The sequence below is a fragment of the Chroicocephalus ridibundus genome, chromosome 9 (assembly GCF_963924245.1).
Source record: "Chroicocephalus ridibundus chromosome 9, bChrRid1.1, whole genome shotgun sequence".
NCBI lineage: Eukaryota > Metazoa > Chordata > Aves > Charadriiformes > Laridae > Chroicocephalus > Chroicocephalus ridibundus.
Genome location: NC_086292.1, coordinates 29,640,730 through 29,666,729, shown reverse-complemented (window position 1 = coordinate 29,666,729; position 26,000 = coordinate 29,640,730). Strand labels below are relative to the sequence as shown.

Genomic DNA, 26,000 nt, shown 5'->3' with positions numbered 1-26,000 from the left:
TCTAATCCCACAAATGCCCAATAGTTATGGCTTTTGGACACTTTTACTTCTCTTTTTTAATACAGGGAAGTATATGGGTACATGAACATGCATGCAATATCTACAAAGACAAGAGAGCTGAGATCTGATTAGAGATGTATTTTCTGCTTCTTGCTTTTTGTTTACAAACAACATGAAGCGAGAAGTGGAAGAGGCAGCTGGGATACTTAAGGCTTATTAAATTGCTGACTGTACAAACACTAAAATTTGTACACTAGATACTTTGTAATTGACAAGGGGAATGGAAAGCAAGGCTGTCTAGAAGCAGCACCCAAAACCTGGAATATGATGACAAATCAGATACCTGTCTGAATTCATAAAACAGTTTCTAAAACACAGCCCTGCAGTAATCTGATCTTCCTGTAAGTGTCTGGTACTTTTCAGACTTCCGCAGTGAAATACAGCTGCATGAGTCCAGAGAAGTCCTGGGGTTTTGGGTTGCAGAGTTCAGATTCCTACTTACCAATATCTTATTAGAATGGGGAAAGTGTACTGAAAGCAGTGGAGATGAGCTAGGTTTTCTTATTCATCTGTTCAAAGACAGTTTATAGAATGTAAATTTTATTTACTGACAAACTTCTTGTACTAGCTTCTACTACTAGCTTCTACGGAGTTGTAGCTTCTACTCAGAACTCTATTTTATATTACCATTTTGCAATAGAGTAGCGAATGCTAGCGTTTAATACTATTAATAGGTAGTAATGCTCACCCTAGCATTTGGTATTGGAGTAACTCCACTATCACCTAAATCTATCATCTGAACGACTGAGATTTAAAATTTTCAAAATGGTTTGAGTTATAGTAAGTTATGCATCCAAAGTCTATATTTAAATTTAAAAAGACTTAGGGAACAAGTTGTGAAATTTGATGGCCTCATTAGCAGGTGTTTTAGACTGCTTGTGATGAATTGCTAAGGGAGTTGTTACAGAGCTTCTTTTCTGTTTGTGACAGCTAATGCTATGTCAAAGCTGTGAGTAAATACACAGCCTGGTTTTCTTTGCGTGATTTTTAAAGCTTTTGTCTGTTCCAGTCATCTACTCTAAAAAAATACGTAAATCCTGTTGCCTTTTACATATATAGGATGTCAAATTCCTATCTTTGGGCACAGGAGAAGAAAAAGGTGAAAATACTTTGACTAAAGCACCAATAGAAAGTAGGATCAATCAGTCATTTACCATTTACTTTAATGAAATACAATCAGCTGAGCCATGAAGATCTGGTATGTGATAATAGCTGAAAGGAAGGTGTTGATGAGGGCTTGGCAAGACTTATTTCTAAAGCTGATAAAGAGCTGGCTGTTCAAAACATGAAGCAATGTTGGTAAAAAGCCGTTCCATATAATGCAAGAAAGCAGGAACGGAAAGTAGGAAGGAATGGAAAGTTTCTATCTTTGTTTTCACTGGAGTGCACTGTCATCATGGATGTTTTCTCTAGTGCATCCATATGAATTAAACTTCCGTTGTGTTCGTATAGGGACAGGGCAGGTTTCTTTATATCCTACCATTTCAATCCTCCCCCTGCCCAAGAAGCAAGATTTTAATGTTTCAGAGCTTCTAAAAACTGTTCTGCATTAGCTTTTATTTTTCTTTTATGGGTCCAGTAGCCTACTGTGCCATCAGCTGACTTCCACTTTACCAGCAGGGAATCTCATTTCCACTCTGTCCTATGCATTTTACAGGGCATCAGTGAACTTAAAGTAAGATGAATATTGCGGGAAATGAATTTACAAGTGCTGAAAATGAGAAACACAGAAGATCACAAAGACTGCACCATCTGTGCTACTTTGTTGTACTGCACAGAGGGACAACTGCAAATGAAATTCTGTGTAGAATGAAAGCTTGCTAATCCCTAACTGATAGCTTGTTCTTGGCACAACCTTGTTTTCCAAGGAGGCCAGTTTGATCTCTGATTGACCTCATTTTCTTGATCTGGCCTTGGAACAGAGCTTTGACTTTTTTAACCATGTGCCAAAATACAGAATTCTGTGCTCCTGTGCCTGAACTCTGAATGGGCTAAAAGTTTAATATGCGTATGTAGCTTTATTTTCATCTGAAGCATGACGTTCTGGGATGACCTTTAATAACACTTCTGCCAAGAAGCTCCACTAGGAAGCTGTATTACCAAAAAAGTACCTTATCACACTGTGACAAACTAAACGTAACTAGAAAGTAATTGTCATCTGCAACTAGGAAACTATAATTCAGTCCAGTACTATTTACTTTGGCATTGCTCTATTTTATTCTTGGGACAGGAAGCTTAGCAGAAATCCTAAGGTTTTACTGCTAGAAGAACAACTTCTGCCCTGTAGCAATCAAAGCAATAAATTTTAACTGCTCCTTTTGAGCTGTTTGCACCTTTGCAATTCCCGTCATCCTACCTGAACTGCAATGCAACACGTGCCTGTGGCCAGAACACGCGTGCTGCAGCCATAACCCTGCTGGGGCTTTATGTCTGTATTGTTCCATGTGGACTCTGAATCACGATGCCTGTGTGTCTGTTTATGATATTGTACAGTAATTTCCTTGAGAGTTTAATACTGAAAGTGGAAGTAGTTTACGTCACTGACACAGTAATTAATCCTATCTAACTACTATTCATTGTGCATAATCACTGGTTGTTTTTTTTCTAAATAAAAAAGAGCCCTGTCATATCACTGCCTTGTTTGGTCTGTGTAGGGATGTAAAGAATTGAACTCGTCAGTCCACTTTGTACAAAAAGCTGGTGCTCTCTGCTGCTTTTACTTTAGCGTAACCTTTCCACTACATATTTGGAATTACTGATAAGACTGTGGTTTCAGGGGAATGTTTATCCATATTGTCCCAGATCTGCCAACTACTTAGAAGATGGTACTGCACTTAGTGAAGGAAAAATACCTCAGGGACTGGAATTTTATGGAAACCTTTCTTGTAAGGGAACTTCTATTTTTTCCATTTGGAAAAGTAGTTTTCTGATCATGACTTATTTACTGTTTTATTTATAATGTTTCTGTCAAAATAATTTCCACATGGCTTCCTGCAACTTTTTCACACAGGATGTTTACCAGGGGATTAGGTGAGAGTGAAGCAAAAAGTATAATACAATGCTCTGAAAAAAACACACCCTGATAAACAATGTTTCCTCTAATATTCACACCAACAGAACAAGTTGTACTCCTTCTCCACCAAATTTATCAGATCATCTTTTGCTGGTGCCCACCAGAATGTAAAGGTGCACTGGTATATTCATCTGCACAAAAGGTTCATTCTTCTAAATTTAACTCATCAGTAGTCAAATGGTTAAAGCTTAATTTTTAACAGTGCTTTTGTAATTCTACTTTTGGAGATACAATTTTTTTTTTGACTTGCATTAAGACTCTGTGCTGTTTGAGGGTGAATCTCTTGTTTTCTACAAAGAGAATAACAATTAAAAAAAACCATTATCACGTTTTTGTCTCAAATCTAATATTAAAATCATAGAATTTAAGAAGCGTCTGAGTTGTTAGCCACTGTTGCTTGGGTAGTTCTAGAAAACTCAAAAGAGCTACATGAATTTACACTGTCTGAAGATGTGGCTCCATATACGCTTTCAATGTGTATTTCTAAGACCTGATCAAAACCAACAGGAAGACTATTTTGGATTCAACTAGGCACACCAGTAATTCTAATCTCACTTTTTTTGCCATCCTGTGTGGGGAAAAAGGGATTTAAAATAGCAGTAATACACAGATTATTTGTAGGACGCAGATGATTATGTAATTTGGCTTACACAAAAAATACCCATGACAGTATATTTGTTAAAGGTAAATTCCCCAAATCTTTGTGTAATGTAATAGCCATCTGTTGTTATGAGATTTTTACAAATCTGATCCTGGACTGTTGACTTATAAGTCAAAAATCAACTTGGGGCAAATGTTAAGACAAAGTTGAAATTTACTATAACTGACTTTAGGGGGAAAAAAAATCCAGTAATCACAATTCAAATAATTCAACATATTAGCATAGAGAATGGAGTAATAAAAATACACACCAAAGAAACACACCACTGAAGAGAACCCAACTTAGCTGAGCATGCAATACTTAGGATATGTGAAAGAGAAAATGAAAAGACAGCAGTAGTCCTGTATGCTGGTCCTGCCTGGCTTATAAAGAAATCAGAGAACACATGTAATGAGAGTATCTTCCTATATCACATTAAGTACTAGGGAGGATATTTTCATGAGTAACTTTTCCTCTCATCATAGCAGCACAACAGCTTACGGTGACCTCCAGCTCAGAATATTTTGTGGATACTTCACTCACTCTCAAGACCATCACACCTAGTACGCTGCAATGAATTTTGTTAGTCTGAGAACTATTTTTAAGACATCTGAATTATGAGAGGAAAAAAATATAGCACATATTTGACCATGTTACATTGCTGTTCTTTCTTCTCACTGGCTTTTTACAAGACAAACATATTTAGGAGGACAGCAGATAAGAAAACAACTGCATAGGTCTTGCCCGTCAGAGAATGCTTTAATGGCGCATCCATACTGTGCAAATAGGAATGATGTTTGTGATAACCCAAACCTGCCTATATAGAAAAACACCGATTTAGGTCCTAGAAGCAACCATTTTTGCATCATTGTATTAAAGCCAAAAAGCCTCAAACTGAGTAACGCCAGGCTGTTGGTTCTGCAACCAGAGTAGACTGCCAGAAATATTCATGGTCTGGTTCTCAGCTGTTTTGTACCACTGGATGTGGCATCTGTATTTCATTTCACATCTTTTCAAAAAGTGGTCCTTGACAACTAAAGAAATATAAGTGGTTATGCCCACAAATCTGCCTAAAAAAGATGCCTTTTCAAGTTTCAGAAGAAGGCATCAATTGCACCAATCTCACCTTTTATTTTTTCCATACCTTTCTTGTAAACCATCACACAGGAGTGGCAGCAACGTTTTGTTACTGTAAAGCACCACCCTTCTGAGAAAGTCATCATGCTCTGTAAGGCATAATCGATTAGGCTCACACACCCGTGTCAGGTAATAAATGTTTTATCTCAGTTTCAACAAGGAGTCAGAAGTTCAGTGATTCGCTCAAGGTCGCACAGGAAGCCTGACAGACCTATGAGTCTCAGCTGTCCTTCTCACTGTCATCCTACCAGATAAGCATTGAGAACTGTAGAGATACAGCGCTCAGAAAGAATTACCTACATAAAAGTCCATAAAGTAACATCTAGTGAGTTAGCTGCCAGCTATTCATTAATATATTAGCACTAAATCTAGTAAATCTTATTTCTTTTTTGTTAGCTAGAGAATAAACTAGACACAAATCATTTGTTTAGTAAAAGGCCACAAAACTAACACTGACAAGTTCCACTTTTTTAAAAATATAGCTTATAAGGCAACACTGATGGCCAGACAGAGCTTTGGAAAGGCTGGTAATGAACGCTGGTGAAAATATAAAACCTTGTATGGGAACATAAAGATATATTAGCCTAGAATTTACATTTAAAATTACATGGCTCTGAACATGGAAATCTTTCCTAACTAAGAGTGATGATGTAGCATCATCTGCATGCAGATGAACCTAAGGATTTTGTTACCGCAAGTTTCCAAAAAACTGCTGACACATGTTAAAAGAATACATCTTTTCCTTCAATATTTCATTAAACAATGACCATGGTAAAGACCGAGTTGTGTTGATTTTGTTTTAATAATGTTGGAGCTGCAATAAAAGAGATGAAACTTAAACAGCAGGGTCCAATGCCACACAGGGCTCTTGAGAGAAGGAAGAGCCTGTATCTTGGGCATCTTACTTTTCACACAGTGCTGCTGCAAGCAGCATGCACTTATATTTGTAGGACCTATCACTGCTGGGTGCGTTGCAGATTATGGTTATTGTTGTTGCGTTTTGGCACTGATGTCTCGCGTTACCGTTTTTCAAGCCCCTCTTACCTTGACTGCGTAATTGTTGAGAGGATCTTTTGCATAAGAAGCTGGGTAGTAAACCGCATCGCCTGCCTCGCAGCACGGCTTGTCACTGGTTAGCCTAAAATCCGACCAGCTGTCCACCCCGAATCGCAGCTGGTCTTTTTGTCCAGCCATGAACAAGTCTTCACATTTAAGTGCCAGCTTCTTCAGTGAATCAGCATGAAGGCTTCGGATTTTACCTACCACCTCTTCTCGGTTTTCAATTCCTCGATAAAGTGCTTGCCTTTGTGGCTTCTGGACACCTTTGCCCTGCTTAGTCTGCGAGATGCGTCTCCCTGTTAGGGACTCCATGCTATTGGAACACCGGTCCTTAATACTGATAGTGGTTAGGCTGGAAACACTGTTAGTTGCTGAGGTGGTTGCCCTTAGTTTTTCTGTAGGCCTGTCCAAGGAATCTCCTGACTCGTTGTCCAGTACCTTGAGCTCCAGGCTGACCGAAGAGCAGGCGCTGCTTGCTTCCCAGTTGGTGTCAATGTCATAGGTGGGATTGGCCACACTGCACAGGTTGTTCTCCAGAGCCTGCTTCTGGAGATCTCTGGGAGTTGGCTCTGTGTTAGCTCTCAAAATTGTTTTCTTTGGCAGTGGAGGTGGTGTTGGCTGTAAGTTGTTCATTGTCTCCTGGTCTACTAGTCCCCCAAAGGCAATGGCATCATCCAAAGCTCCCTTGGGTTGCCTTGGCTGTTTTGGAGGTATCATGGCTGCTCTAGACTGCCCTGTGTAATAAGAACATAATAGTAATAGAAAATTAAAGTACTTTGCATCTGCTGCTCATATTTGCACTCTGCAAGGAAATTTAAGGCAAGAAACCCCACAAAAAAAAAGATGACTAGGACCCTCCCAATATTTGAAGACAACCTCAATACTTATTGGAAAAGATGAACTGATCAGAAAGCAAAATGACCAAATCAGCATCACGTATATATCACCACACACAGACAGTCTTTATTTGACCTTGGCCTATATATTAAAATCAGCTTCAGTGCTAGCAATGCTGGCGTTTTACTTCACATGGGATTAATGACAAAAACTGCAAGCAAAAACCAAACATCAGTTTTGGCACTCTGGCCAAATTCCAGTTTCAGTAATTATAGCTGGCCTCCCGTAATTCCTTCTGCAGTCAATCAGTATTATTTCTAACTTCATATTCAAATGTTCTAAAACTATGTGTGGATGCTGTTAAGTGGCTTTGTGTGCCATTTCTTTGGGAGGTGCATTTCTCTGGCAGGTGAGGTGATCTTTTTAAACATACCCTCAAAACAGTCTGTAAAGCACTTGGGATCCCTCAGATTTGAAATGTGCTAAAGAAGCTGAAAGCATTATTTCAGAATGCAAATCAGAGAACTACAGACACAAGTAATGTAGTTTAGATACTTCGGGAAGTCAGGATTGCCCAAGCAGATTCACAAGGTGAAAACAAGGATGTTAAGCCTACTGTCACTCACGTTGACAAATGTGTTGCCACTGCTTTCAATGAGAGTAGGATCATAATTTGAGATTACAAAACCAGAAATATTTTTTACCCTACAATTTAAAACTCGCATCCTTCCGCCCTAACCATAACTTTCTCTTAATACATTTCCATTAACTCATTTGCCACGTGTACCTTTGTTGGCAGTATTAAGTTCATAGATAACCTGACGTAGATTCAGTCAAGAGATTCCAGGCAGCAGGTTACATACAGGAAAGCACGGGATTTCCACTGACAGACTCATTTCAGACATTGGTGAGCTGCTAGGGAAGGCAAACTTCCTGTCACGTGTTTTGGATGGCTTTTAGAGAGGAGGTTATATATGTTTTATATTTAGAGAGGAGGTTATATATGGTTTATAACTGCCAGAGTCCTTGGAAATAAAGAATAAATAAATGACAATAATGTAAGAGAGAATAAAAAAAAAATAAACAGACAATACAAATGACCGACTTGCTGCTCTGGAACAACTAAACAGTCACTACTCATATTGAAATGAGATTTTTCCACTCTTAATAATCAACTACTATTTTCAGAGAAATTATTTTATAAGTTTTCTACCACTCCTGTGAGGTTCATTGACTATCATATTACGGTAAGAAGCCAATTTTTACAGTTGCAGCACAGCAGACGTGAAATGGATGCTCTGTATAACTGCCGCTCAGCATCTGTTCTAAAAAGGGAAAAGCAAGTAGAAAGACACTAGAACTATTTGATTATTTATAATATGTGCTGAATCCTTGTAAAGAGAGGACTGAACTGGAACGCTGAACCAAACTGGGGGGATCACAGATTCAGATTTGAATGACATCATTTTAGTCCATAATTAATACTAAATGACGTCACAGTCTATGAAACGAAAAAAAAGATAGCTTCCTTTACACTTTAAGATGTGCTGTTACAGTTTTTATGAATACTACAGAATCTAAGATCCTCTTGGCCGGGATGCACATTCTGAGCCACATGCTGGGTTAGAATGCTGAAAAGGACTTCCTAATTTCAGAAGATCAGAGAGGACTGTATTTTTATATGATTCCACAAACAGAATAGCTTTGGCTCTTGAATTCTTAACAATCATTCTCTTTTCTATCATTCCAAGGAGACGACATCACAAATGAAAGTTATATCTCTATCTTTTGTTTAAGCTCAAGAAACCTTCAGAAAAGCCTTATGGATTTTATGATAAGCCTGGATATTCCGTTGTTTAAAAAACTGAATTTTGGGCAGGAAATTCTGTTAGCTGATCGTCAGGGAGGGCTGCATAGGACTACTCCCCTGGGTCATCACTTTCTAGCTCCTCAAAATAAAAATGTTCAAAGGCTGGAAATACTGGAGAATCCCTGCATATCTCTCTCAAAACATTGTCACGGTTGCTTAAAAAATATTTAACACTCAGGGGACCCTCTACTGCTCCTTTCTGATCTTGGTATTGCTGTGTGTGTGCTCTGCAATAGCAGCTCTTCCTCTCACCATTGGAAACGCTGCAGCATGTAACACTGGTGCCAGCTGAGCAGTACAAGAGCTCTACCAGAAAGGTACCTTTTGCAGAGACAAAGAGTGGCAGGAATCACAGTGAAAAGCAGAACCGATGTCTGCGTGCCAGGCACATGCACCAAATACCACACTCTTTTGCTTAATTCTGAGACAAGTTCATTTCTACTTTGTATCCAATTTTCTTACTCATCCAAACATGTGTCCTCTTCCTCAGTTGCTTACTCTTGCAAAATCCGTGACCTATGTACTTCTCCTCCAGCAACACTCTGTGTTAAAGATCACTTGCCTATTTTCTCATCCTTACCCTCTTCCCCATAACTGCTGGGGTTTTGAGAAAGGCTATTTCAGGAGGCAGTTTCCTAATATGTGTTGCATATGTGACTTGCTAATCCAAGGACTGCACAGACGCTAGAGGGAAACAGCAAGAAAACAAATTAGAGCAAGATGCACATCTCAAGCAGTAGCAGGAGAAGCTTCTCCAAGAAAGGTAACATTTATAACAGTGTTTCTTCTTGATTCTCTTATTTCTGTCTGCTTTAATGGCCCTGTCCTCCACAAGCCATTCATACAGATGAGTGTTGCGACTGCCACCAGTGACTTTTGCTAGTTGTTGCTTTTGCATAGCTATTGGAGCTCTGACATCAAAATGTAATTGAATGAGGTTTTTCATAACCAGAAGTTGTCTTTGCAGATGTCTGGTGGGGTGGCAGGATCCAGAGAAAAGCATGTACAAGTCATTATGTAGTTACTTTTTCAGGTGTTCTCAGCTGAGGAAAATGAGTTTGTAAAACATGTCATGTTACAGTATAGTTTCTGCCCACAAGAACAGATTTTCCATATTGAAATCTATCCATCTCTATTATGTGTTTGAAAAGCTTCATATCTGGACCGTTTTTATGCTGAGTACATGTCTTTCATGCCCATTGGGCCAGTCTTTCCAGTGCAGCTTTCCCACATTTTTAAAAATTCATTGTCTAGCAAGAAAAAGGTTGTCTTAAATTTTGTCCCTGTCAACGGCACAAGAATGTTTTTTTGCATACAAGAACTGGCAGAGCATTTGCTTCTTTTTCTTGCCTATCATTTCCTTCTCCCCTTGCAAGCTTTAAAACCCCTCATTTCCCTACCTGCTGCACAGACTCGCCAACATTACAAGGTTCAGCCTGAGCTACGCTCTTGGGAAGCAAATGAAAAGGAGGAACAGGCACAATACCAGGCTGCCATTTAAAGAGATCTTTGAAGTGGCTTCCAGACTGTTCAAAGACAGAAACAATTTAACTCTTTATAGACAGCAGCTTTCTAGAGAGCTTTAGGTAATTCCTCAATTTGCTAACATTTTCCATTATAGAATCTCACTACACTATTTAAATATTAATACTTAAGTCTCTAGACACCATGCAGAGGTCTGAAACTCTAAATCAGCCCTAAAATAAAGCATTCAAATTTTATTTTTCCAGGTAACTAATTTATCATCAGATTTTGCATTGCAACCTGTTTATGTTAGCTCATCAAACTATCAAATCTGACACACTCAGCTTAGGTTTAATTCAAATTTATATTCCATAAGCAAGTTTTTCTTAGAATAATGGCATGCATAATTATTTTTTAGATTTCTTGATAGTCTGCGTATGTTTCTCTTTTGCTTCAGATCGGCAATGTGTATACACATTGTCAAGAGATTTCAGAACGGTGAAGGAAAATGCTTCTTTAATTGGGAAAACAACTAATGGTGAAATAGGCAAGCCAAGTGGGTGACACGCTGCATGCTCCCATCCTTCCTTGAATAGAATTATTCCTGAGATACATATTGCCCTACAATACATAAAGTTAGTCCCATACACAAATGACATCAGGCTGCTTCTGTACTTTCTCCAAACTCATTTTACTCTTGACATGGTAATCTATCCTACATTCTCCTTTATTCTTGAATGCGTTTGTCTGATTATATGCCATTACCATCTCCTATCCAAGGATATCGTCCCTTGCAGGAAGATGTGAAATAGAAAATGGAGCTGAAAACAATACTCTAGTATTCACAGTAGTAACTACGCTATTGCTGTGATCATTAACTCTGTTCTCTAATCCCCTAGTGCAGGGATTTAGATGAATGAACAGGACCCAGAGGGCTAAAATGGCCAAAGTGCCTCTCACCTCTGCCATTCTCCAACTTACCACATCAGTTTGACAAAAAATCCATGTGTTGCATTGCCAAGAACAGCAAAAATTAATAGATGTATGCGCAACGTGGGTAACCAATCTTCCAAGACCACATCTATCAAAACACCAGCAGAACTAACATCAAAACTGTGGATTCTGTACAGTGGAGACCAGCAAGAAAGAGGAATTTCGAGTGGCTCTTATGTGTCTGCAGGACACCCACTGTAAGATGGTGCTGGGCTGATGACACAGCTGGATCTTGGAGCAGCCCAGCAGCATTGGCTCTGGCAGCCTCTGCTGACCTGTTTCTCCCTACAGCCAGGAATGGAGTCAGGTGTCCCAGTATTTCTCATGTCAGTACATCCCCTTTTCGTGTTACAAAGTCCATCTATAAAGGCTGCTTAAAGTATTCACTCAGTAAAATCCACAGGTTGGCCACCTCCACTGTACAAATTCCCCTTCTCTACCCTTGTCCTAGTACTTTTTTATCCCCCTTGAACTTGGATATTGATTGTTCTTTGCAATCTGCATTTTCATTATAATACAGAGCCTGGAAAAGATTTCTCTGTATAAGTAGCAGATCAGTTATACTGATCTTTAATGCCAGTACAAAATACATCGCTCCGTAATAAACTCTTACCCTGGCTGATAAAAATAACCAAACTTGTCAGGTCTTGCTACCTGCTCTCCAGTACACCATGTTAAAGATACTACCTGTACTAATTATATATTGTACAAAATGCATCAGGCTGATACTATAATCACTGTCTGTCACCGAACTGTCTGTTTTAGTCAACAATAATTTTGTTACCTTATTCATAGCCTGGCTAAAGCACGCTGCCCTAGTCTAACTTACTGACTGAAGCAATACTCCATGGCAGATGCTGTGATTTGCGATTTTTTCCCATGTCAGCAATCATAAAACCTAGAAACTTAGCCTCCTTTTTTCACCTTTTCTTTAGGCGCAAGGAGAAAAATAGCTAATAATAAAAATAACCTATACTCTTTTAAATGATACAAATACTATCCTGAGTATATTGAGAATATCTTAATCTACTCACAGCAATGCGAATTCAATCAAGTCAATTTCTCCAACAAATTCAGACAAAGACAGAAAAATTTAAAGATTTGTAAAGGAAAGGATTTTAATAATCTAGTCTATCGTCTTCCTCATCATAAGCTACAGGGCTTACCTGAATTAACTTCTGTTAGAATAAGGATGCACCTTAATAAAGAAACATCTAGGCCCTACTTTACACATTTGAACATTTGTTTATGCATCTGGATTCAACTGTCAGCCACTGGATTTTGTTAAATCTGTTGATCGTTGATACCAAAGGCATCCCTCATCACAGTTCTGTGCACCACACGAGCATCCACACCAAGCCAGACTCAATAACAGGCATTTTCAAAGCTTTTCTTTAGAGTCTGCATGATTTTTTTTCAAACATTCTTCCTAAAACTGTGGGCACCGTGGCTTGACTGTGACCATGGTAGTTGCAGAGTAAAAATGACATACACATAACCTCTCTCCTATTGAAGTTTCCTCCTGTTTATACGCCCAGGAACACACTGGACTCTCTCATCCTATCATCATGGTGGGACCTCATACTTCCTAAAAGCCCCAGGTCTTCTATGTTGTATCTGATTCCCAGAGGAGAATCTTCTATCTTGTAAGGCTTCCCTGCATTATTATTTATTTTTTTTAATTCCTAGAGGTATGATTTTACATGTTCAATGAAATAACAAATACAGCCCATATTTTATACATGAGCTATTCTCAAACTTTGTATCTACAATTTGTTTCCTGAAAAATAATTGCTGGCCCACTTGCAGTTTTTGCAGGCAGGATTATAAACTGATAATGAGACAACTCCTGTGGGAGGCAGGGGAAGGCCAAAACCAAATATATTTGAGGGCAATACCTGATATAAACCACTGCCTCACTGCAGGTGAAAATTTACCAAAGCTTGCCATTATTTCTCTTCATAAAATTTCCTGTGACGTTAACAACTGAAGATTAGATGCTTATCAAAGTGACAACTTAATATTGTCTGCTTTTCAATAAAAAAACCAGAACGTGTATTAGATTAGTATTTAGAAAGTGAATTGTGCATTATGCTGCAAATTGAGATGTTGACACGATATATTTTACAAACCACAAACTGTAGTATGTAGCTATAAAAAGGTAATTTAGAAACAATTGAAGCAAGAGTCAAATGTGATGTAACTTCTTGTATTATCCTTTCTTTCAGTTACACACACCAGTATTTGTTAATTTTACAAAATATATGATTTTGCTGCTTAGGGGATGTAAGATGTGAAAACAAGTAGGAATTATTCTATATCCCTACCTAGTAATCTCTTGATAGCTATCTGAATTAGAAAGCGAGGTTGCTCGAATAAACCAGGAAGAAGTTTGAACGGCAGCCAGAGAACTTGGTGCCATTTAGGGTAGCGTTGCTTTTAACAACAAGCAGCAAGCTTGCCAAGCCAGACCAAGTCAAGCCTAAAAGTTAGTTTAACTCTTTCATACCTAAGATTTACTTCAGTGACAGCAAATCTGGAAGTGACTCAAGTATGAGAAGATTTTGAATAAAATGCTAAGGGGTTCAGTTTTATACTGTTTTATGAAGGAGCATTCACACCCAGGAACAGCACTGGCATAAATGAGGACTGGTGGAAGTGATCACGGAATCACAGCAGCGTTTAGGTTGGAAGGGACCTCTTGAGATGGTCACGTCCAACCTTCTCCACACCGGCAGGGTCAGCTGGAGCAGATTGTCCAGGACCATGTCGAGTTGGGTTTTGGGTATCTCCACAGACAGAGACTCCACAACTTCTCTAGGCAACCTAGTGTTTAATGGTACTTTATTTCCCATGAGTTTACTACTCCCAGTTTGTGAGGTGCTGTGGAAGGACAGAGATCTATAGACAGAAGCACATCTAACTCTGTACAAGAAGCAGTTGCCAACAGGTGTAACATCTCGCATAAGAAAATTGAGCTAAATTGAGTAAAGGTTTAAACAGAAGATTCACAATATATTACTTTGGCTATGAAATGCAAGTAATCCCTGGACTCTATGAGCACTCTGGCTAAAAAATAGCAATCTCACCACGAGGAATAAGTGATATTTCATACATTAAATGATACCTTAGCTTGATCCTTTTATATGTCAGTCTGGGTAGGAACATAGGGTATCCATGCTATAAATAGTTTCAACGTAGCTAGATCGACTGCCTGGATTCTATCTGCAATGTAGCTATGTCCTAAATACAGAAAGTATATATATACATATATATCTCTCTCTCAATGAATTTAAAAGAATTCATTATATCTTTGAATAATTCACTGTAAAAATATTTATTTTAGTTTTCATCCCTGATGTTACAATTTCTTGGTAGATATTAGTATCAGTCTTGGGCAGGATATTTTTCCTCTTTACTCTTTATAAACAATACCTAATTAATGTTTTATTAGCAGAGCACACTAAGTTCACCACTAATTCACATTTAAGCAAAACCATGCCACAATATCACTAAATGTCGAAGGAATGCATGCAGTTGAGGGTTTAAAATTTAGTCCTTGCTCCCTCAAACCTGTGTGGACATGCCAAACCCCCTGTACTGGTGAGCCATCTCTATGCAGTCAGCTTACCCTCGTCCAAACAATAAGTTGGTACGCTTACAGGATCAGAGCATTACTGAAAAACATGTATTCAGATATTCTTGAACATAAATAAATGAGGGGGTTTTGTTCTTTTAGAAAATCCGGCTCTAGGTATTCCTAAATTTGCAGCACTTCAAATCAAAGTGCTTTGGAAAATTAGGCTGATAATATTGATACTGTATATCGAAAGATATTTATTTGTCCTGCTCACTTACCTTCCAGAGAAGCCCTGCAGATATGTATCTTTCTAATATAAGTCAGGAATTCAGTGATAGTTGAACAGACCGCACAGTACGTTCAGGACATTCATATTTTAAACTTTTCTGAAGGAGCAAATTAAACGCTCAGACTAGGATAAGAAAGGTTTTAGGCAACAGAAGATGACTACAGATATTTTAGCAGTTATTGATGCTCTAAAATAAAATTAAGCCGTATCTTTTGTTGAAGTTTGGAAAATGTAGAAATCTACTTATTGTTTCTAAAAATATTAGGTAATTTGCTGTGTTTTAAATCCCCTTGATAAAAATTCCTCCAAATAGATAAAACAATGTGTCTTTTAGAAGCATTTGAAATGTTTATCATTAAGGGCAATTTAAAACCATAGGAAAGAAAACCTTTGAGTTTGTTGAATCTTCAGTTTCTTGTTTGTGTATCTCAGAATGAGACAACGTACTTTTATTTTCTATAAATTAATATTAAAAAGTATGTCTGTAAAAACCAAGCTTATGAAAGTGTATTGAGCTGTCCAGACGACAAGGTTCTTCACAGCCTGGAAAAGCATCCAATATCTGATCTAATTTAAATTTTCTTCTACAAGAAAACACTTACCTAAATTGCTGTAGGTAGCACTGCAAGGATTTAAGTCAGGAAAATTTGAAGCTTCTTCCTTTTCTTCCTCCCCTTGTGGGACACGAACAGATGATACTGGTATAACCGAGGCACTGCCGCCATTGTCTTGCTTCACAAACACCGCTCTAGGAACACGAGGGGATAAATCCTCCAGTGTCGTATCATCGGGCACTTGACTGAAAGAAACAGAACAAAATCACCTGGAGACCAAAGCTACTAGATCCTACTGGCAAAATACCAGATGAGGCATTACATATCTTCAGGAACGGGAGTGAACTGGTAAAGAAATAAGCTCCTTTTGCCCTCCTTTTTTTTAAGAACAGCTTCCTACGATATTTTTCTTAATAAGAAGAAACAACATTTGACTGAAATAGTTACACGTGGTCGTTCATGCCTTTCATACAAATGGGATAATAAAATGTTTAAATGTTTTACAGCTGACTACAATCACCATATATCCACATATATATGCAGGCATGATTCTGCATAAAACATGTAGGACTCATAGGACGGCAGCAGAGTTTAAGGTGATTTTTACCAATCAGAACAATTTTGCTTTAATCAAAGATACCAAGGTACAGCAAGGGGGCTGTTAAGTCTTAATAAATGCATAAAACTTTAACGATATGCTTTCATATACTCGTAGGATTTTGGGAACTGACACTTTTGGAAACAGACCAGTAGCTCATCTAAGCCAGGGATCTATTTCCCATATAAAATTATCCAGGATTAAAATCCATCTGCATTAGGCCAATTGCAAAAGGCCATGAAGACATTCCTCTGTGCTTGCTCTCAGCTCTGAAGTTTTAATCAAACTATGATGACTTATGGGACAAAAATGTGAAAATCATGGATTCAATCAGTTTCCATGGATATATTTATTGCAGTATGATTTAAAAATTATGCAAGATATTAAAAAAAGTTCAGATTTATTAAAAAAATCCCAATCTTATTGGAAACATAGAACAATTATCAATAATATGCCACATAAAACGTGTCAGAGCAAAAATATTTCTGTGCCTTTATGCTCTCTCACTCACAGAAACAAATAGGCATTATAGGCCAAATCTCAAGAGCATATGACCTGTTCACTGCTTCTCATTATTACAGCCTTATCAAATAGAACAGCAAGAATTTTAAGTACTCGTGACTTCCATAAGGGATAGAAGTAACGCACTTCCTTCAAAAGATGATCACCACATCATATATCTGTACAGATATTTAATTTCTGTGGTAAAGTTTTAAAACTTAATATAACTTCTGATGAACAGAAACAAAAACTATGCATTTTTGAATAGGCAGAGCATCTGAGTTTTCGTAATACAAATCCTTAGAGTGGAAAGAGTTAACAAATTGTAGGCATATGTCTCTCTATGTCAAAGCCAAAACACTGAAAATCATGATACACAATCTTCTCCCAATCCTAGACTACAAAGATTAAAACATGCCGATACTTTGCGTAACACAAGACCCCATGTACGGTGCAGCGCGCACATGCTGTTTCTACTCAGAGTCATGAATTTTAACTGCAGGCTGATACAAACAAAACTCATTAGAACTTGTTAGTAAAAGAGCAAAAATGGCATAAGTTCAAAAAGGTGTAATCTTTAATCAGCATAAACCATTTTGTTCATTTTTAGTACCATGCATAGGAATGGTGTGAAGAACATTCCATGTGCCGTAAATATATCCACATTAAAGAGTTAACCTAATATAATTTCAGAGTAAAGCATACATAAAATTAAAGCAGTAACAAGGCTCTCAAGATGATGAGAAATTAAAGACTTGTAGTTGCCGTAAATCATATACATACCTGCATTCCTCAATAAGAATGTTTTCTTTAAGTAGTTTCTAGTAGCTTTACAGTTCTGTCATTGCCACAAACCAGGGATTATCATTTCTCCAAGTAACTTTTTAGTATTGATTGGTGAGGTACAGAACAGACTCATTCTCCAAACCAGACACATGCAAGCACATACACTAAACCTAACGCTCAGAAGCATTTTGCCAAAGTAAACCAACAACTAGGAAGGAAGAAAGAAAAAAATACCAACTCACCCACTGTACTCACTCACACAATTCCCCATTAAAGGAAATTCTTTCAGGGCCTTCTTGAGTCTCTTAATCATGTCTTGAAACTCTGGCGAGCCATTGATTCCACAGTGTTCGGATGTGCTACAAGTTGTGCAAGCTGTAAGCAAGAGGGCTGAACTCTGCACAGAGTGATACACCTACTGCACCTTAATGTTTACCTTGGGGGGTTGGTCCCCGGGACTTGCCAGAGCGCCCCAGGAAACCAGTTTAGTTACAGCCCTGCCTTCTTAACTCTTCCCCTGCCTTCCTGGAGGAAAATAGTTCACGCTCTACTACATCACTGTTTTGGTATGACAGCTATGGTCTTAGTCATGTTAATTAGTTAAGGAAAAGCAGGTTCAAATTTCAAGAGGAGTTTAAAGAACTTGGACTAAGCCACTGTTAAAAGTAAGTGACTATCTCAAATCTGTATTCCGACCAGTTTTAGTGTCTGAATCTAACACGTTTAAAATCACAGCAATGAGGTGTCAGGCCATGAAATCTGTGGGGAAATGCTTCCCTGCATCTTAGCAGTAAAGACAGGGAGATCAAGAGTACCTACGCAGTGCAGTGACTCAACCAGCAAATTGCCAACCCGTAATCAGCCCGACAGAACACAGAAGGAACAAACGGGGAAAACATCCTCACCGCATTCCCCATTGCTTTTGCTTCATGAAATAGTCTAAACAGTTAAAACGACTAGTTTTCGAGAAAAGCAGAGCAGCTGATAAGCAGGCAGTTCTCTGAGATTAGAACCATTAAAGCCTGGTTTTGTGTAACTTTGTATCTGCTTGTTGATAGCAAGTGATACTTCAAGCTATCTCCTTATTTGGGATATTTATAGACATTTTGCCAGGATGGATTCTTTGATGCCTTGCATAAGAACACATATTTAGCTTTTACCATAGTGGGTGCAGCCTCCTCTGTCCAAGCCTTTTTCTTTTCCCTTTTTTATTTCAAAAACAAACTTCATAGGCAATGAATTACCTTAGAGAACTCTGCTCCTCGGGCATGTGTGGCTGAAACTAAACAACTGTTCAGTTAATGGAGGGAGCAGCCCTCTGCACACAGAGAACACATTTGTTTTCCTAAGAAGCCGAGATTACGTGCAGCAAAAAAACTTGCCATAAAAACGACAGTCCTTCAGTGCCACCGAATTCACATACTTCTAATTCACATGTGTACAAGCTCAAAATTGTTTTAAAAGTGTGGTTTTTTTCTGCAGAGACAAATGCCCCTAACTCCTTCCCTCAAGCTCTCCTCCTTCACAGTTTTTGAGCGATAGCCAAAAGATGATGTGGTCTAACTTGTCTCCGTCTTTTGGGAATAGTAAAAATCCAGACAGCAGCCTGCCTAGTGTGTTAATTTGTTTTAGGACAGTGGAATCACAGCTATTGTGTGACCTGTATTTTCCTCTATTCAGAGCACGCCTTCTCAATTAGGATGATTAATACAGCAATGAGAGGAGGGAGATAAAGTGGAATACTTATGAGAAGTGATTCTGAGAGTGCATTCCTGAATTAGGGTCAGATCTAGAGGTCAAGCTGAGAGAGTACAGTTCAGTGTAAGACAGCACATAAATCCAAGTGGCAGAAATTAGCGACAGAAAGACAGAGAAAAACTGATGTAGCCTTAGACCCAGCCGAGACTGATCTCCTCCCTGAGTGGACATCAGCAAAGCAGTAATCAATGGTAGTCCTACAGTTTGAGATGAGAGCTGGCCAAGGAAGATGACTTAGTTTTTCACAAAAAAATCTCTGTAATTTTTAGATATATTTAGTTTCAAAGAGATCCCTTCAAGATCCCCTCAGGCCCTTCGCTTTGAAGCTAATAAAGCTAATATAAAGCCTAAATTGACTGAATAATGCTTGAGGAAAAATGCAGAGAGGTTAATAGCCTGAGGGCGGTCAAAGGCCACCTTCCACAGGAACTTCTACTCAGAACACAGACCACTTTATTTCTGCAAAGCACTGAGCAAAGATGATCAGTGCCCAGGTTCAGTCAGAGCACATTATGGGAACAGAACACCCATTCCAGTGAGTCACGCAGTTCAGTTCCTCCTCACCACCATTAACCAGAATTAGTCACTTAAGAGGAAAGTGAAAATAACCTGTCGAATGACAATCTGAAATAACTAAACAATAAAGTTTATTCCTAATTCTTATTATTTAGAAGTTGGCTTAGTCCTGAAGCATGAGAATTTATATTCTTCTTTTTTTTTTTTTAAATCTTCTCTAATGCGACGTTTGCATGGATAAAGGGAATATATTTGATAATCCAGTAAAGACATCCTGCTAAGCTCTTTAGTGTCAGTGAAACTTAATGGCAATGAGTTCCACAGATTAACTGTGCATTACAAAAAAGACATTTTTCTTTATCCATTTTAAGTTCTCAGTCTTTCCATTTCACAGACTGTATTAGCGGAGTTAAGAACAATAATACACGACTAATAATTTCTTACTCTAAATTTATAAAATAATAAATGGTAAAATCCCTTCTACTTGGTTCTTTAATGGTCCTCAGTGTTTACAAATTTTCACATAAAATGTTACCAAACTTCTTGCTTAATAAACATCCATAATTTCCAATTCTGTTCGCATACAGATATTCTAGAGAAAAATCTCACAGAAGTTTTTCATTGATGAAACAGGGCAAAATAGATAGTTAATGCTTTTAAAAGCACTGTTAGGCACTGCTGAGGAAGGTAAATAAACCTTGCCGATACCCAGAAAAAAACAAGTCAACACAGATCTGAGGAGAAGGGGGAGTTGATAGTTCCACCTGGACTTTTCAGGTGAGAATTTCTCCCGTTTCAGTAGACTTGCTCAAGCAAGAATTTTCTTTTCAGTTATAACATCCTTGAATTCTCCTCACCAATTTATGCAAGCTGCACTTAAAAGATTTTGGATGCAGGTGAGAACCTTATCTTAAGACTTATACAAGAGGTCCTCTAAACTGGGAAGAACTTTGTTTTAAACAGGGCCCTACTGTGATTTAAAAGATTTTGTTCTCTTCTGAAGTAGTTTCTGAAGCAGCTGTGGAATCTGCAGGACTGGATCAATGACAATGAGAAAGTGGAATGTGGCAGTGGTGGTTATTCCTGCCTGTCTCTGGATGTGATCCTGACCTTAATATATGACTACAATTTTGAACACCAATGATTGCAGTTGTTTTTACCGAGTAATCTGTTACAACATTCACATTCCCCTCGGTATACAGAGCACTCAGAGTAATTTCATGGCTCCTGTCCCACTGAATCAAGACAGCCTACGTCTAAACTCCATTCCCTACACTGTTCAGGTTCTCAAGGTCCGCAGATGACGTGCACTGTGGCACACCCCTAGCCCCAGTCACCGCTATTTTTTTTTCTTTAAATAACAATTAGTGGCATAACAGATATTTCTTAAAAACCCACTGAAGAGAGAACCCATTTGGGGCCTGTTAAGTTTTGGTGCTCTAAATCACCTCATTGGAATTGTCCTAATCCGTTGCCTGTATGCGGAAATTTGATGCCTAACTCAGATTCTTGAAATCACATTTGGCTTACTGTAATTTAAAGCAAACAGTGTGAACAGTCATCAGCAACCTCAACGCAATCAGCACAACAAAAAGCATTTGAGGACCACGTATGCTACTGAAATGCTTCCATGGCAGGCAGGAACTGTGCAAGTTTTTGGCCAATTTTCTAAAAAATTTTAATCTGTCACTGACATTTATGTTAATTTCAGGAGCAGCAATCTGTCTGGAAGTTATTGAAGGTGAACTATTTGTACTATGAGTGTGGCACTGGGGTAAGATTTGAAGGATAACAAGACATTTCCAAGAGCTTTGATATCTGTATCGTCTGATATGTATAGAGCCCATGAAAGGGTCCAGTGAAATGCCCAGCGGCTATTTTAACAAAAAATAGCCTTAAAAGAATGCAAATTGCTGATGTGTGTAACTGCAATGGAGAAGCATGCTTTTTAAGAAAAACATTCAAAACACGTCTTTAAAATATGTATAAGCATTTCACTCCTTTGGGAAGCAAGATATAACAACAGGATAGTGATGTTCTGTAGCTGTGGAACAACGCAACTCATATCTATCGATTACGAGCTCAAATCCTTTTGACAAAGTTAACATCATTTTAGTAATTAGATCGGTAATCCCAACTTTAACTATGAAGAAATACTTTTTTATCTAAACCCAGAATGGAATGAATATACAGACCTCACTACTTGAAGGAAGTATTTCAGTAAACATATAGTTTTATCTTTAGTTCATCCAAGTCTGGCCCAAAGACCCTATAAAGGGAAAGTTATGGCTGACTTGGAGCTATGAAAGGGAACTATTCAGTTTAACACATAACTGAAATGGAAATGGCTGCGCACAAACCAGTTGTGCCTTGATTTACAAAGGCACTGCCATCTAAAACATTGCTGAATGAGGTTTTAGTTCTGTTCTGATGTGCTTTATGAAGATAGGAAAGGAAGAATGAGAAGGCTGTGCTGCAGTTTTCTTTTAGGAAATGTCTCAATCTGAAAAGCTGCTACTGGGTATAAACAGTGATGTCTCAATGGAGAAGAGAAAGCTTTATCTTGTGAAACTCCAAGAGCAACAGTCTGATCCACTAGATAACAAAGCCTTTGAAGAATCTTTTTTTTTAACCTTCTGTGTGGATTCCACACTGTGCTGGACCACTGTCATCAATTATGGTGACTTAGGCCAGAAATATATCATGTTATCTTTGTAGAGGTCAATTTTAGGCTTTGCCTGAGAACAACTGCTGTATCAGGAGCTACAGGTGTTCTAAGAACACCTGATTTTCATTCCAATTAATGATAAAGCTGATGCGATTGCTGATTTTTAGCAAAAATTAATCTATCTACAAATTTTTGGTCAATATAATACATTACTATTTGCTAGCTCCTTTTGAACAACCATATGTGCATCCTGGCATCAAACAGAAAGAAACAATTACATGGATAAAACAAAACTAAGTTCTTTTCTACAGCAGCGAGATAATTTTCAGCTTTCCAAAGAGCTGAGTATTTTGCAAGTGCTGTTCAAAAGGAAAAACTGACCTTTGTAGTGATACCTTCAGCCCTGTTTTGTGGTTATGTTATCAATCTTTAGCAGCTTTTTAATCCATTGCAAAGCAAGGAAATATTGTATCTTCATTTAATTTGCTTTCAAGGCTCCCCGATAATCTGACATTTTTAAAGCTTATCTTATTTTCCAGGTCATCAGTTTGTTTTTTTCAGTGAGCTTACTGTTAGCATTCTGAGTTAGAAAAAGTGTCATGTTCATTGATTGCTATCTTCATGTCTTCTGTTTTCCTCTAAGCCTCTGCCAGCTTAACTGAAGATTTTAAACATCTTTTCCATGCACATGTTTTAGCCTGAATTAACACTAACCTCTTACTAATACCTGAAGAGTTAACACAAAACAAGTACAGCATCTCGTCTGTTATGTCTCCTGCTTGCGCAAAAACGGAAGTTGACAATCCTGATTCTCACCTACTGGGACATTAAAAACAAAAGGCAAAACCCTTAAACAAAAAAACCCCAAACTTCATTTTTTGGCACTATAAGGTTTCACTTGGTCTCTTTAACAATATTAAAAACTAAGCAAACCCCTAAATAACTTAAGGCATCAAATTGCATCAAGGTAACTGAATACAATAACTGAAGGATAAAGACACCCACTGTCCAGTGTTCCTACAATGTATTTCCCAGCACCTCAGTGTATTTTCTTTGAAATTTGTAGAAACCATAGGACAATATTGTTAGAAAGAAGAACTTCCAATTCTGAAGTTTGTAAAATTCCAATTTTCACTAGGGAAAGGGTTTTAGCCAATATTATCATGACTTGCAGAAAAATAAAGAGTAAACATACTTTTTGGAATAAGTGAACGAGACAGGACAGAATGACCAACAGCCTTCAACAGGAATGGCAGAAAGTATTCCAGTAATAGTGCAAAAATATGAAACATAATAACAGCACCATCTCTAGGGTAGTCTAAGAACAAGTGCCAACTATGACCGCAGCCATTAGCCTGTTACTGCCATTTTACCAGTGAGATACGCAGCTGCTCCTTCCTGACTGGTCCCCCTGTCGTATCAGGGAATTGATCTGGCTGAAAAATAACTGCAAAGTTATTTTTCACTTGGATCACTTCCCCAGGCTGGTTTGCCACAGGTGACCACATGAACTGTCTTGCCAGCACAAAAGCTGGGCGCTGAGGAGGTAGGAGCAAGTGAATCTCCTGATGGCGGTGTATTTGGTAATGCTGCTAAAAAAAATGTTGGTACAACCTCATTTTTCTCTAGGTTTGCCTGGAGATAACAGAAAAAATGGGTTCCTTTAGAGGGGGGTTGAGAGCTTTAACTCACTCTCTAAAGCTGCCTACTTCTCCCCATTTAATTTAGGGTAACTCTAGAGAGACTAGATTCCTGTCAAGGGTTACTCTAGCCCTGGGTACATTCCCCGCTGTCTTTAGCCTTAATATGCACTGTAAATACAGGGACACCCCCTTTTATCGTCGCCCACACCCCTGGATTATTGTGGAACTATACTTCTTGCAGAGATGCTGAATGCTTACAGCTCTTACTGACCTTAATAGTTTGTGAAAGTGCTTAATGTTTCTGAAACTCACACCCACAATTTTTACTGGGATTTTTTAAAACCCTATTTTTAAATTTTTGTGTACTTTATTCCTTTTTAAAATAAAACTCTTGACCCTGATATTGCCATTCACGGAGTCTGAAGAAACAGACAGTACACTGAGATTTTGGAGACTGTCCTATCTTGTATTTGGGGCAATTACTTAAAAAGTTAATCTACAGAAACGAGCTTTACATCATACTGTGATAAACCCTGTCACCACCTCACATTGAAACCCCCAAAGCTGTCCACGTCTGACAAAAGGCAAACAGTCTGATCTTCATGAGAATGCTGTATCAGTGTTCCCAAGATGTGATTTAAAAGTGATTTAATTACACTTGGTGCAAATAGTCACTCTTTGTTAGTTTAAGACACAGTTATTTTACTTTAAGACAAGCAGCAATCAGTTTATGGTAAACTCAAACTATGCTCACACAGATTTCTATTAGTTTAAAGTCAACTTTAAAACCATTTTAACTAAAAATCACTGCAACTGTCTTGTGTAGACAACAGAAAAAAGAAAACCAAAGAACACTGCCACGATACATTGTCTGAAGGTCACACATAGCTCAAACTTTACAAAAAGTTTTAATTTCCTACCACTAGGTTATTGTTATGATGAATTATATAATGCAAGTTTGAAGCTACTTTGGAACTGGTTTGTATAACATTGGAAGACATGTTTTAATACTTCCACATCTACAGTCTGTACTCAGTGAAGTGCCCACGTGACTGAGTGCAACAAATGTCTCCAGCCCTCGTAGGTGATGCAGTGTCACGAGTTGTAGGAACTCAGTGGTATGTTGAAAACAATGCGTATCTGGAAATAAACACGGTTCTTCGTGTTCAGAGACAACCACGAAAACACGTGTACTCTTGATAAGGGAATAAACAGACCTTTAAACCAACAGACAGACCTAAAAGTTCAACTACTGTGAACTTACAGGAGTAAACCAAATATCTACTGGCCAAATACTTGCACAGAAATTGAACCAATGAATCATTTTAGTAGATTCTGTTTCAAAAAAAAAAAAATTAAAAATGAAATCACTGAACAAAATTGTCAGGCACAAATGGAACAAACCAGCTGTACTGAGTCCAATACTATTAGGGGACAAAGTATATTCATTGCTAAAGGCCTTGAAAAACAGAGAGAGATTATTCTATAGATAATTCAATTCTATTATTGCTTTTTTACATGGTTTATTTTGGGAGTGATGCAGTGATGTAGCATCAAGTTAATTAGCATCTGTTGTATTCTTGGGTATGGGAGATAAAGTTAGCACACCATCTTTTAATTTGTATTATACTTTTCAATAGTTGCCTTCTATTTCTGCAGAGAAATTCTTTAGTTTCCTATAACATAACACTTTCTTAAACTAGAAATTCAGGAAAATCTATCTGATTCAATGTAACGTGGCTATTTTGACATAGTAGTGAACCTGCAATACAAATTCCAAATACCAGGTACTGTTTCTAGTAATTTTTAAAAATCTTTTAGGATATCCAATGTAACGCAAAGATTTTAAAAACATGCTTTAAGTTACCTAAAATAAATATACCTTGAAAAAAATTACACTTAATGCAATAGAACTTAATTTCTCCCCTTTTCAGCAGTATGTACAGGACAGTTCACAGCTGAATAAGTGACTAA

At 38.0% G+C, this 26,000-nt stretch overlaps 1 protein-coding gene across 6 annotated transcripts in view; it reads right to left on the bottom strand.

Annotated features, from left to right (window-relative positions):
• PEAK1 (pseudopodium enriched atypical kinase 1) overlaps window positions 1–26,000 on the bottom strand; it is a 120,933-nt gene that overhangs the window by 9,157 nt on the left and 85,776 nt on the right. For 5 of the 6 annotated variants that reach the window (XM_063345427.1, XM_063345424.1, XM_063345426.1 and 2 more), the window contains 3 exons: window positions 17,684–17,800; window positions 15,605–15,801; window positions 5,955–6,703 (listed from right to left, as the gene is read on the bottom strand). In XM_063345427.1, coding sequence (XP_063201497.1) covers window positions 5,955–6,703; window positions 15,605–15,801; window positions 17,684–17,800 — 1,063 coding nt within the window. The remainder of the gene's footprint in view (window positions 1–5,954; window positions 6,704–15,604; window positions 15,802–17,683; window positions 17,801–26,000) is intronic. The other variant, XM_063345430.1, reaches the window with a different exon arrangement.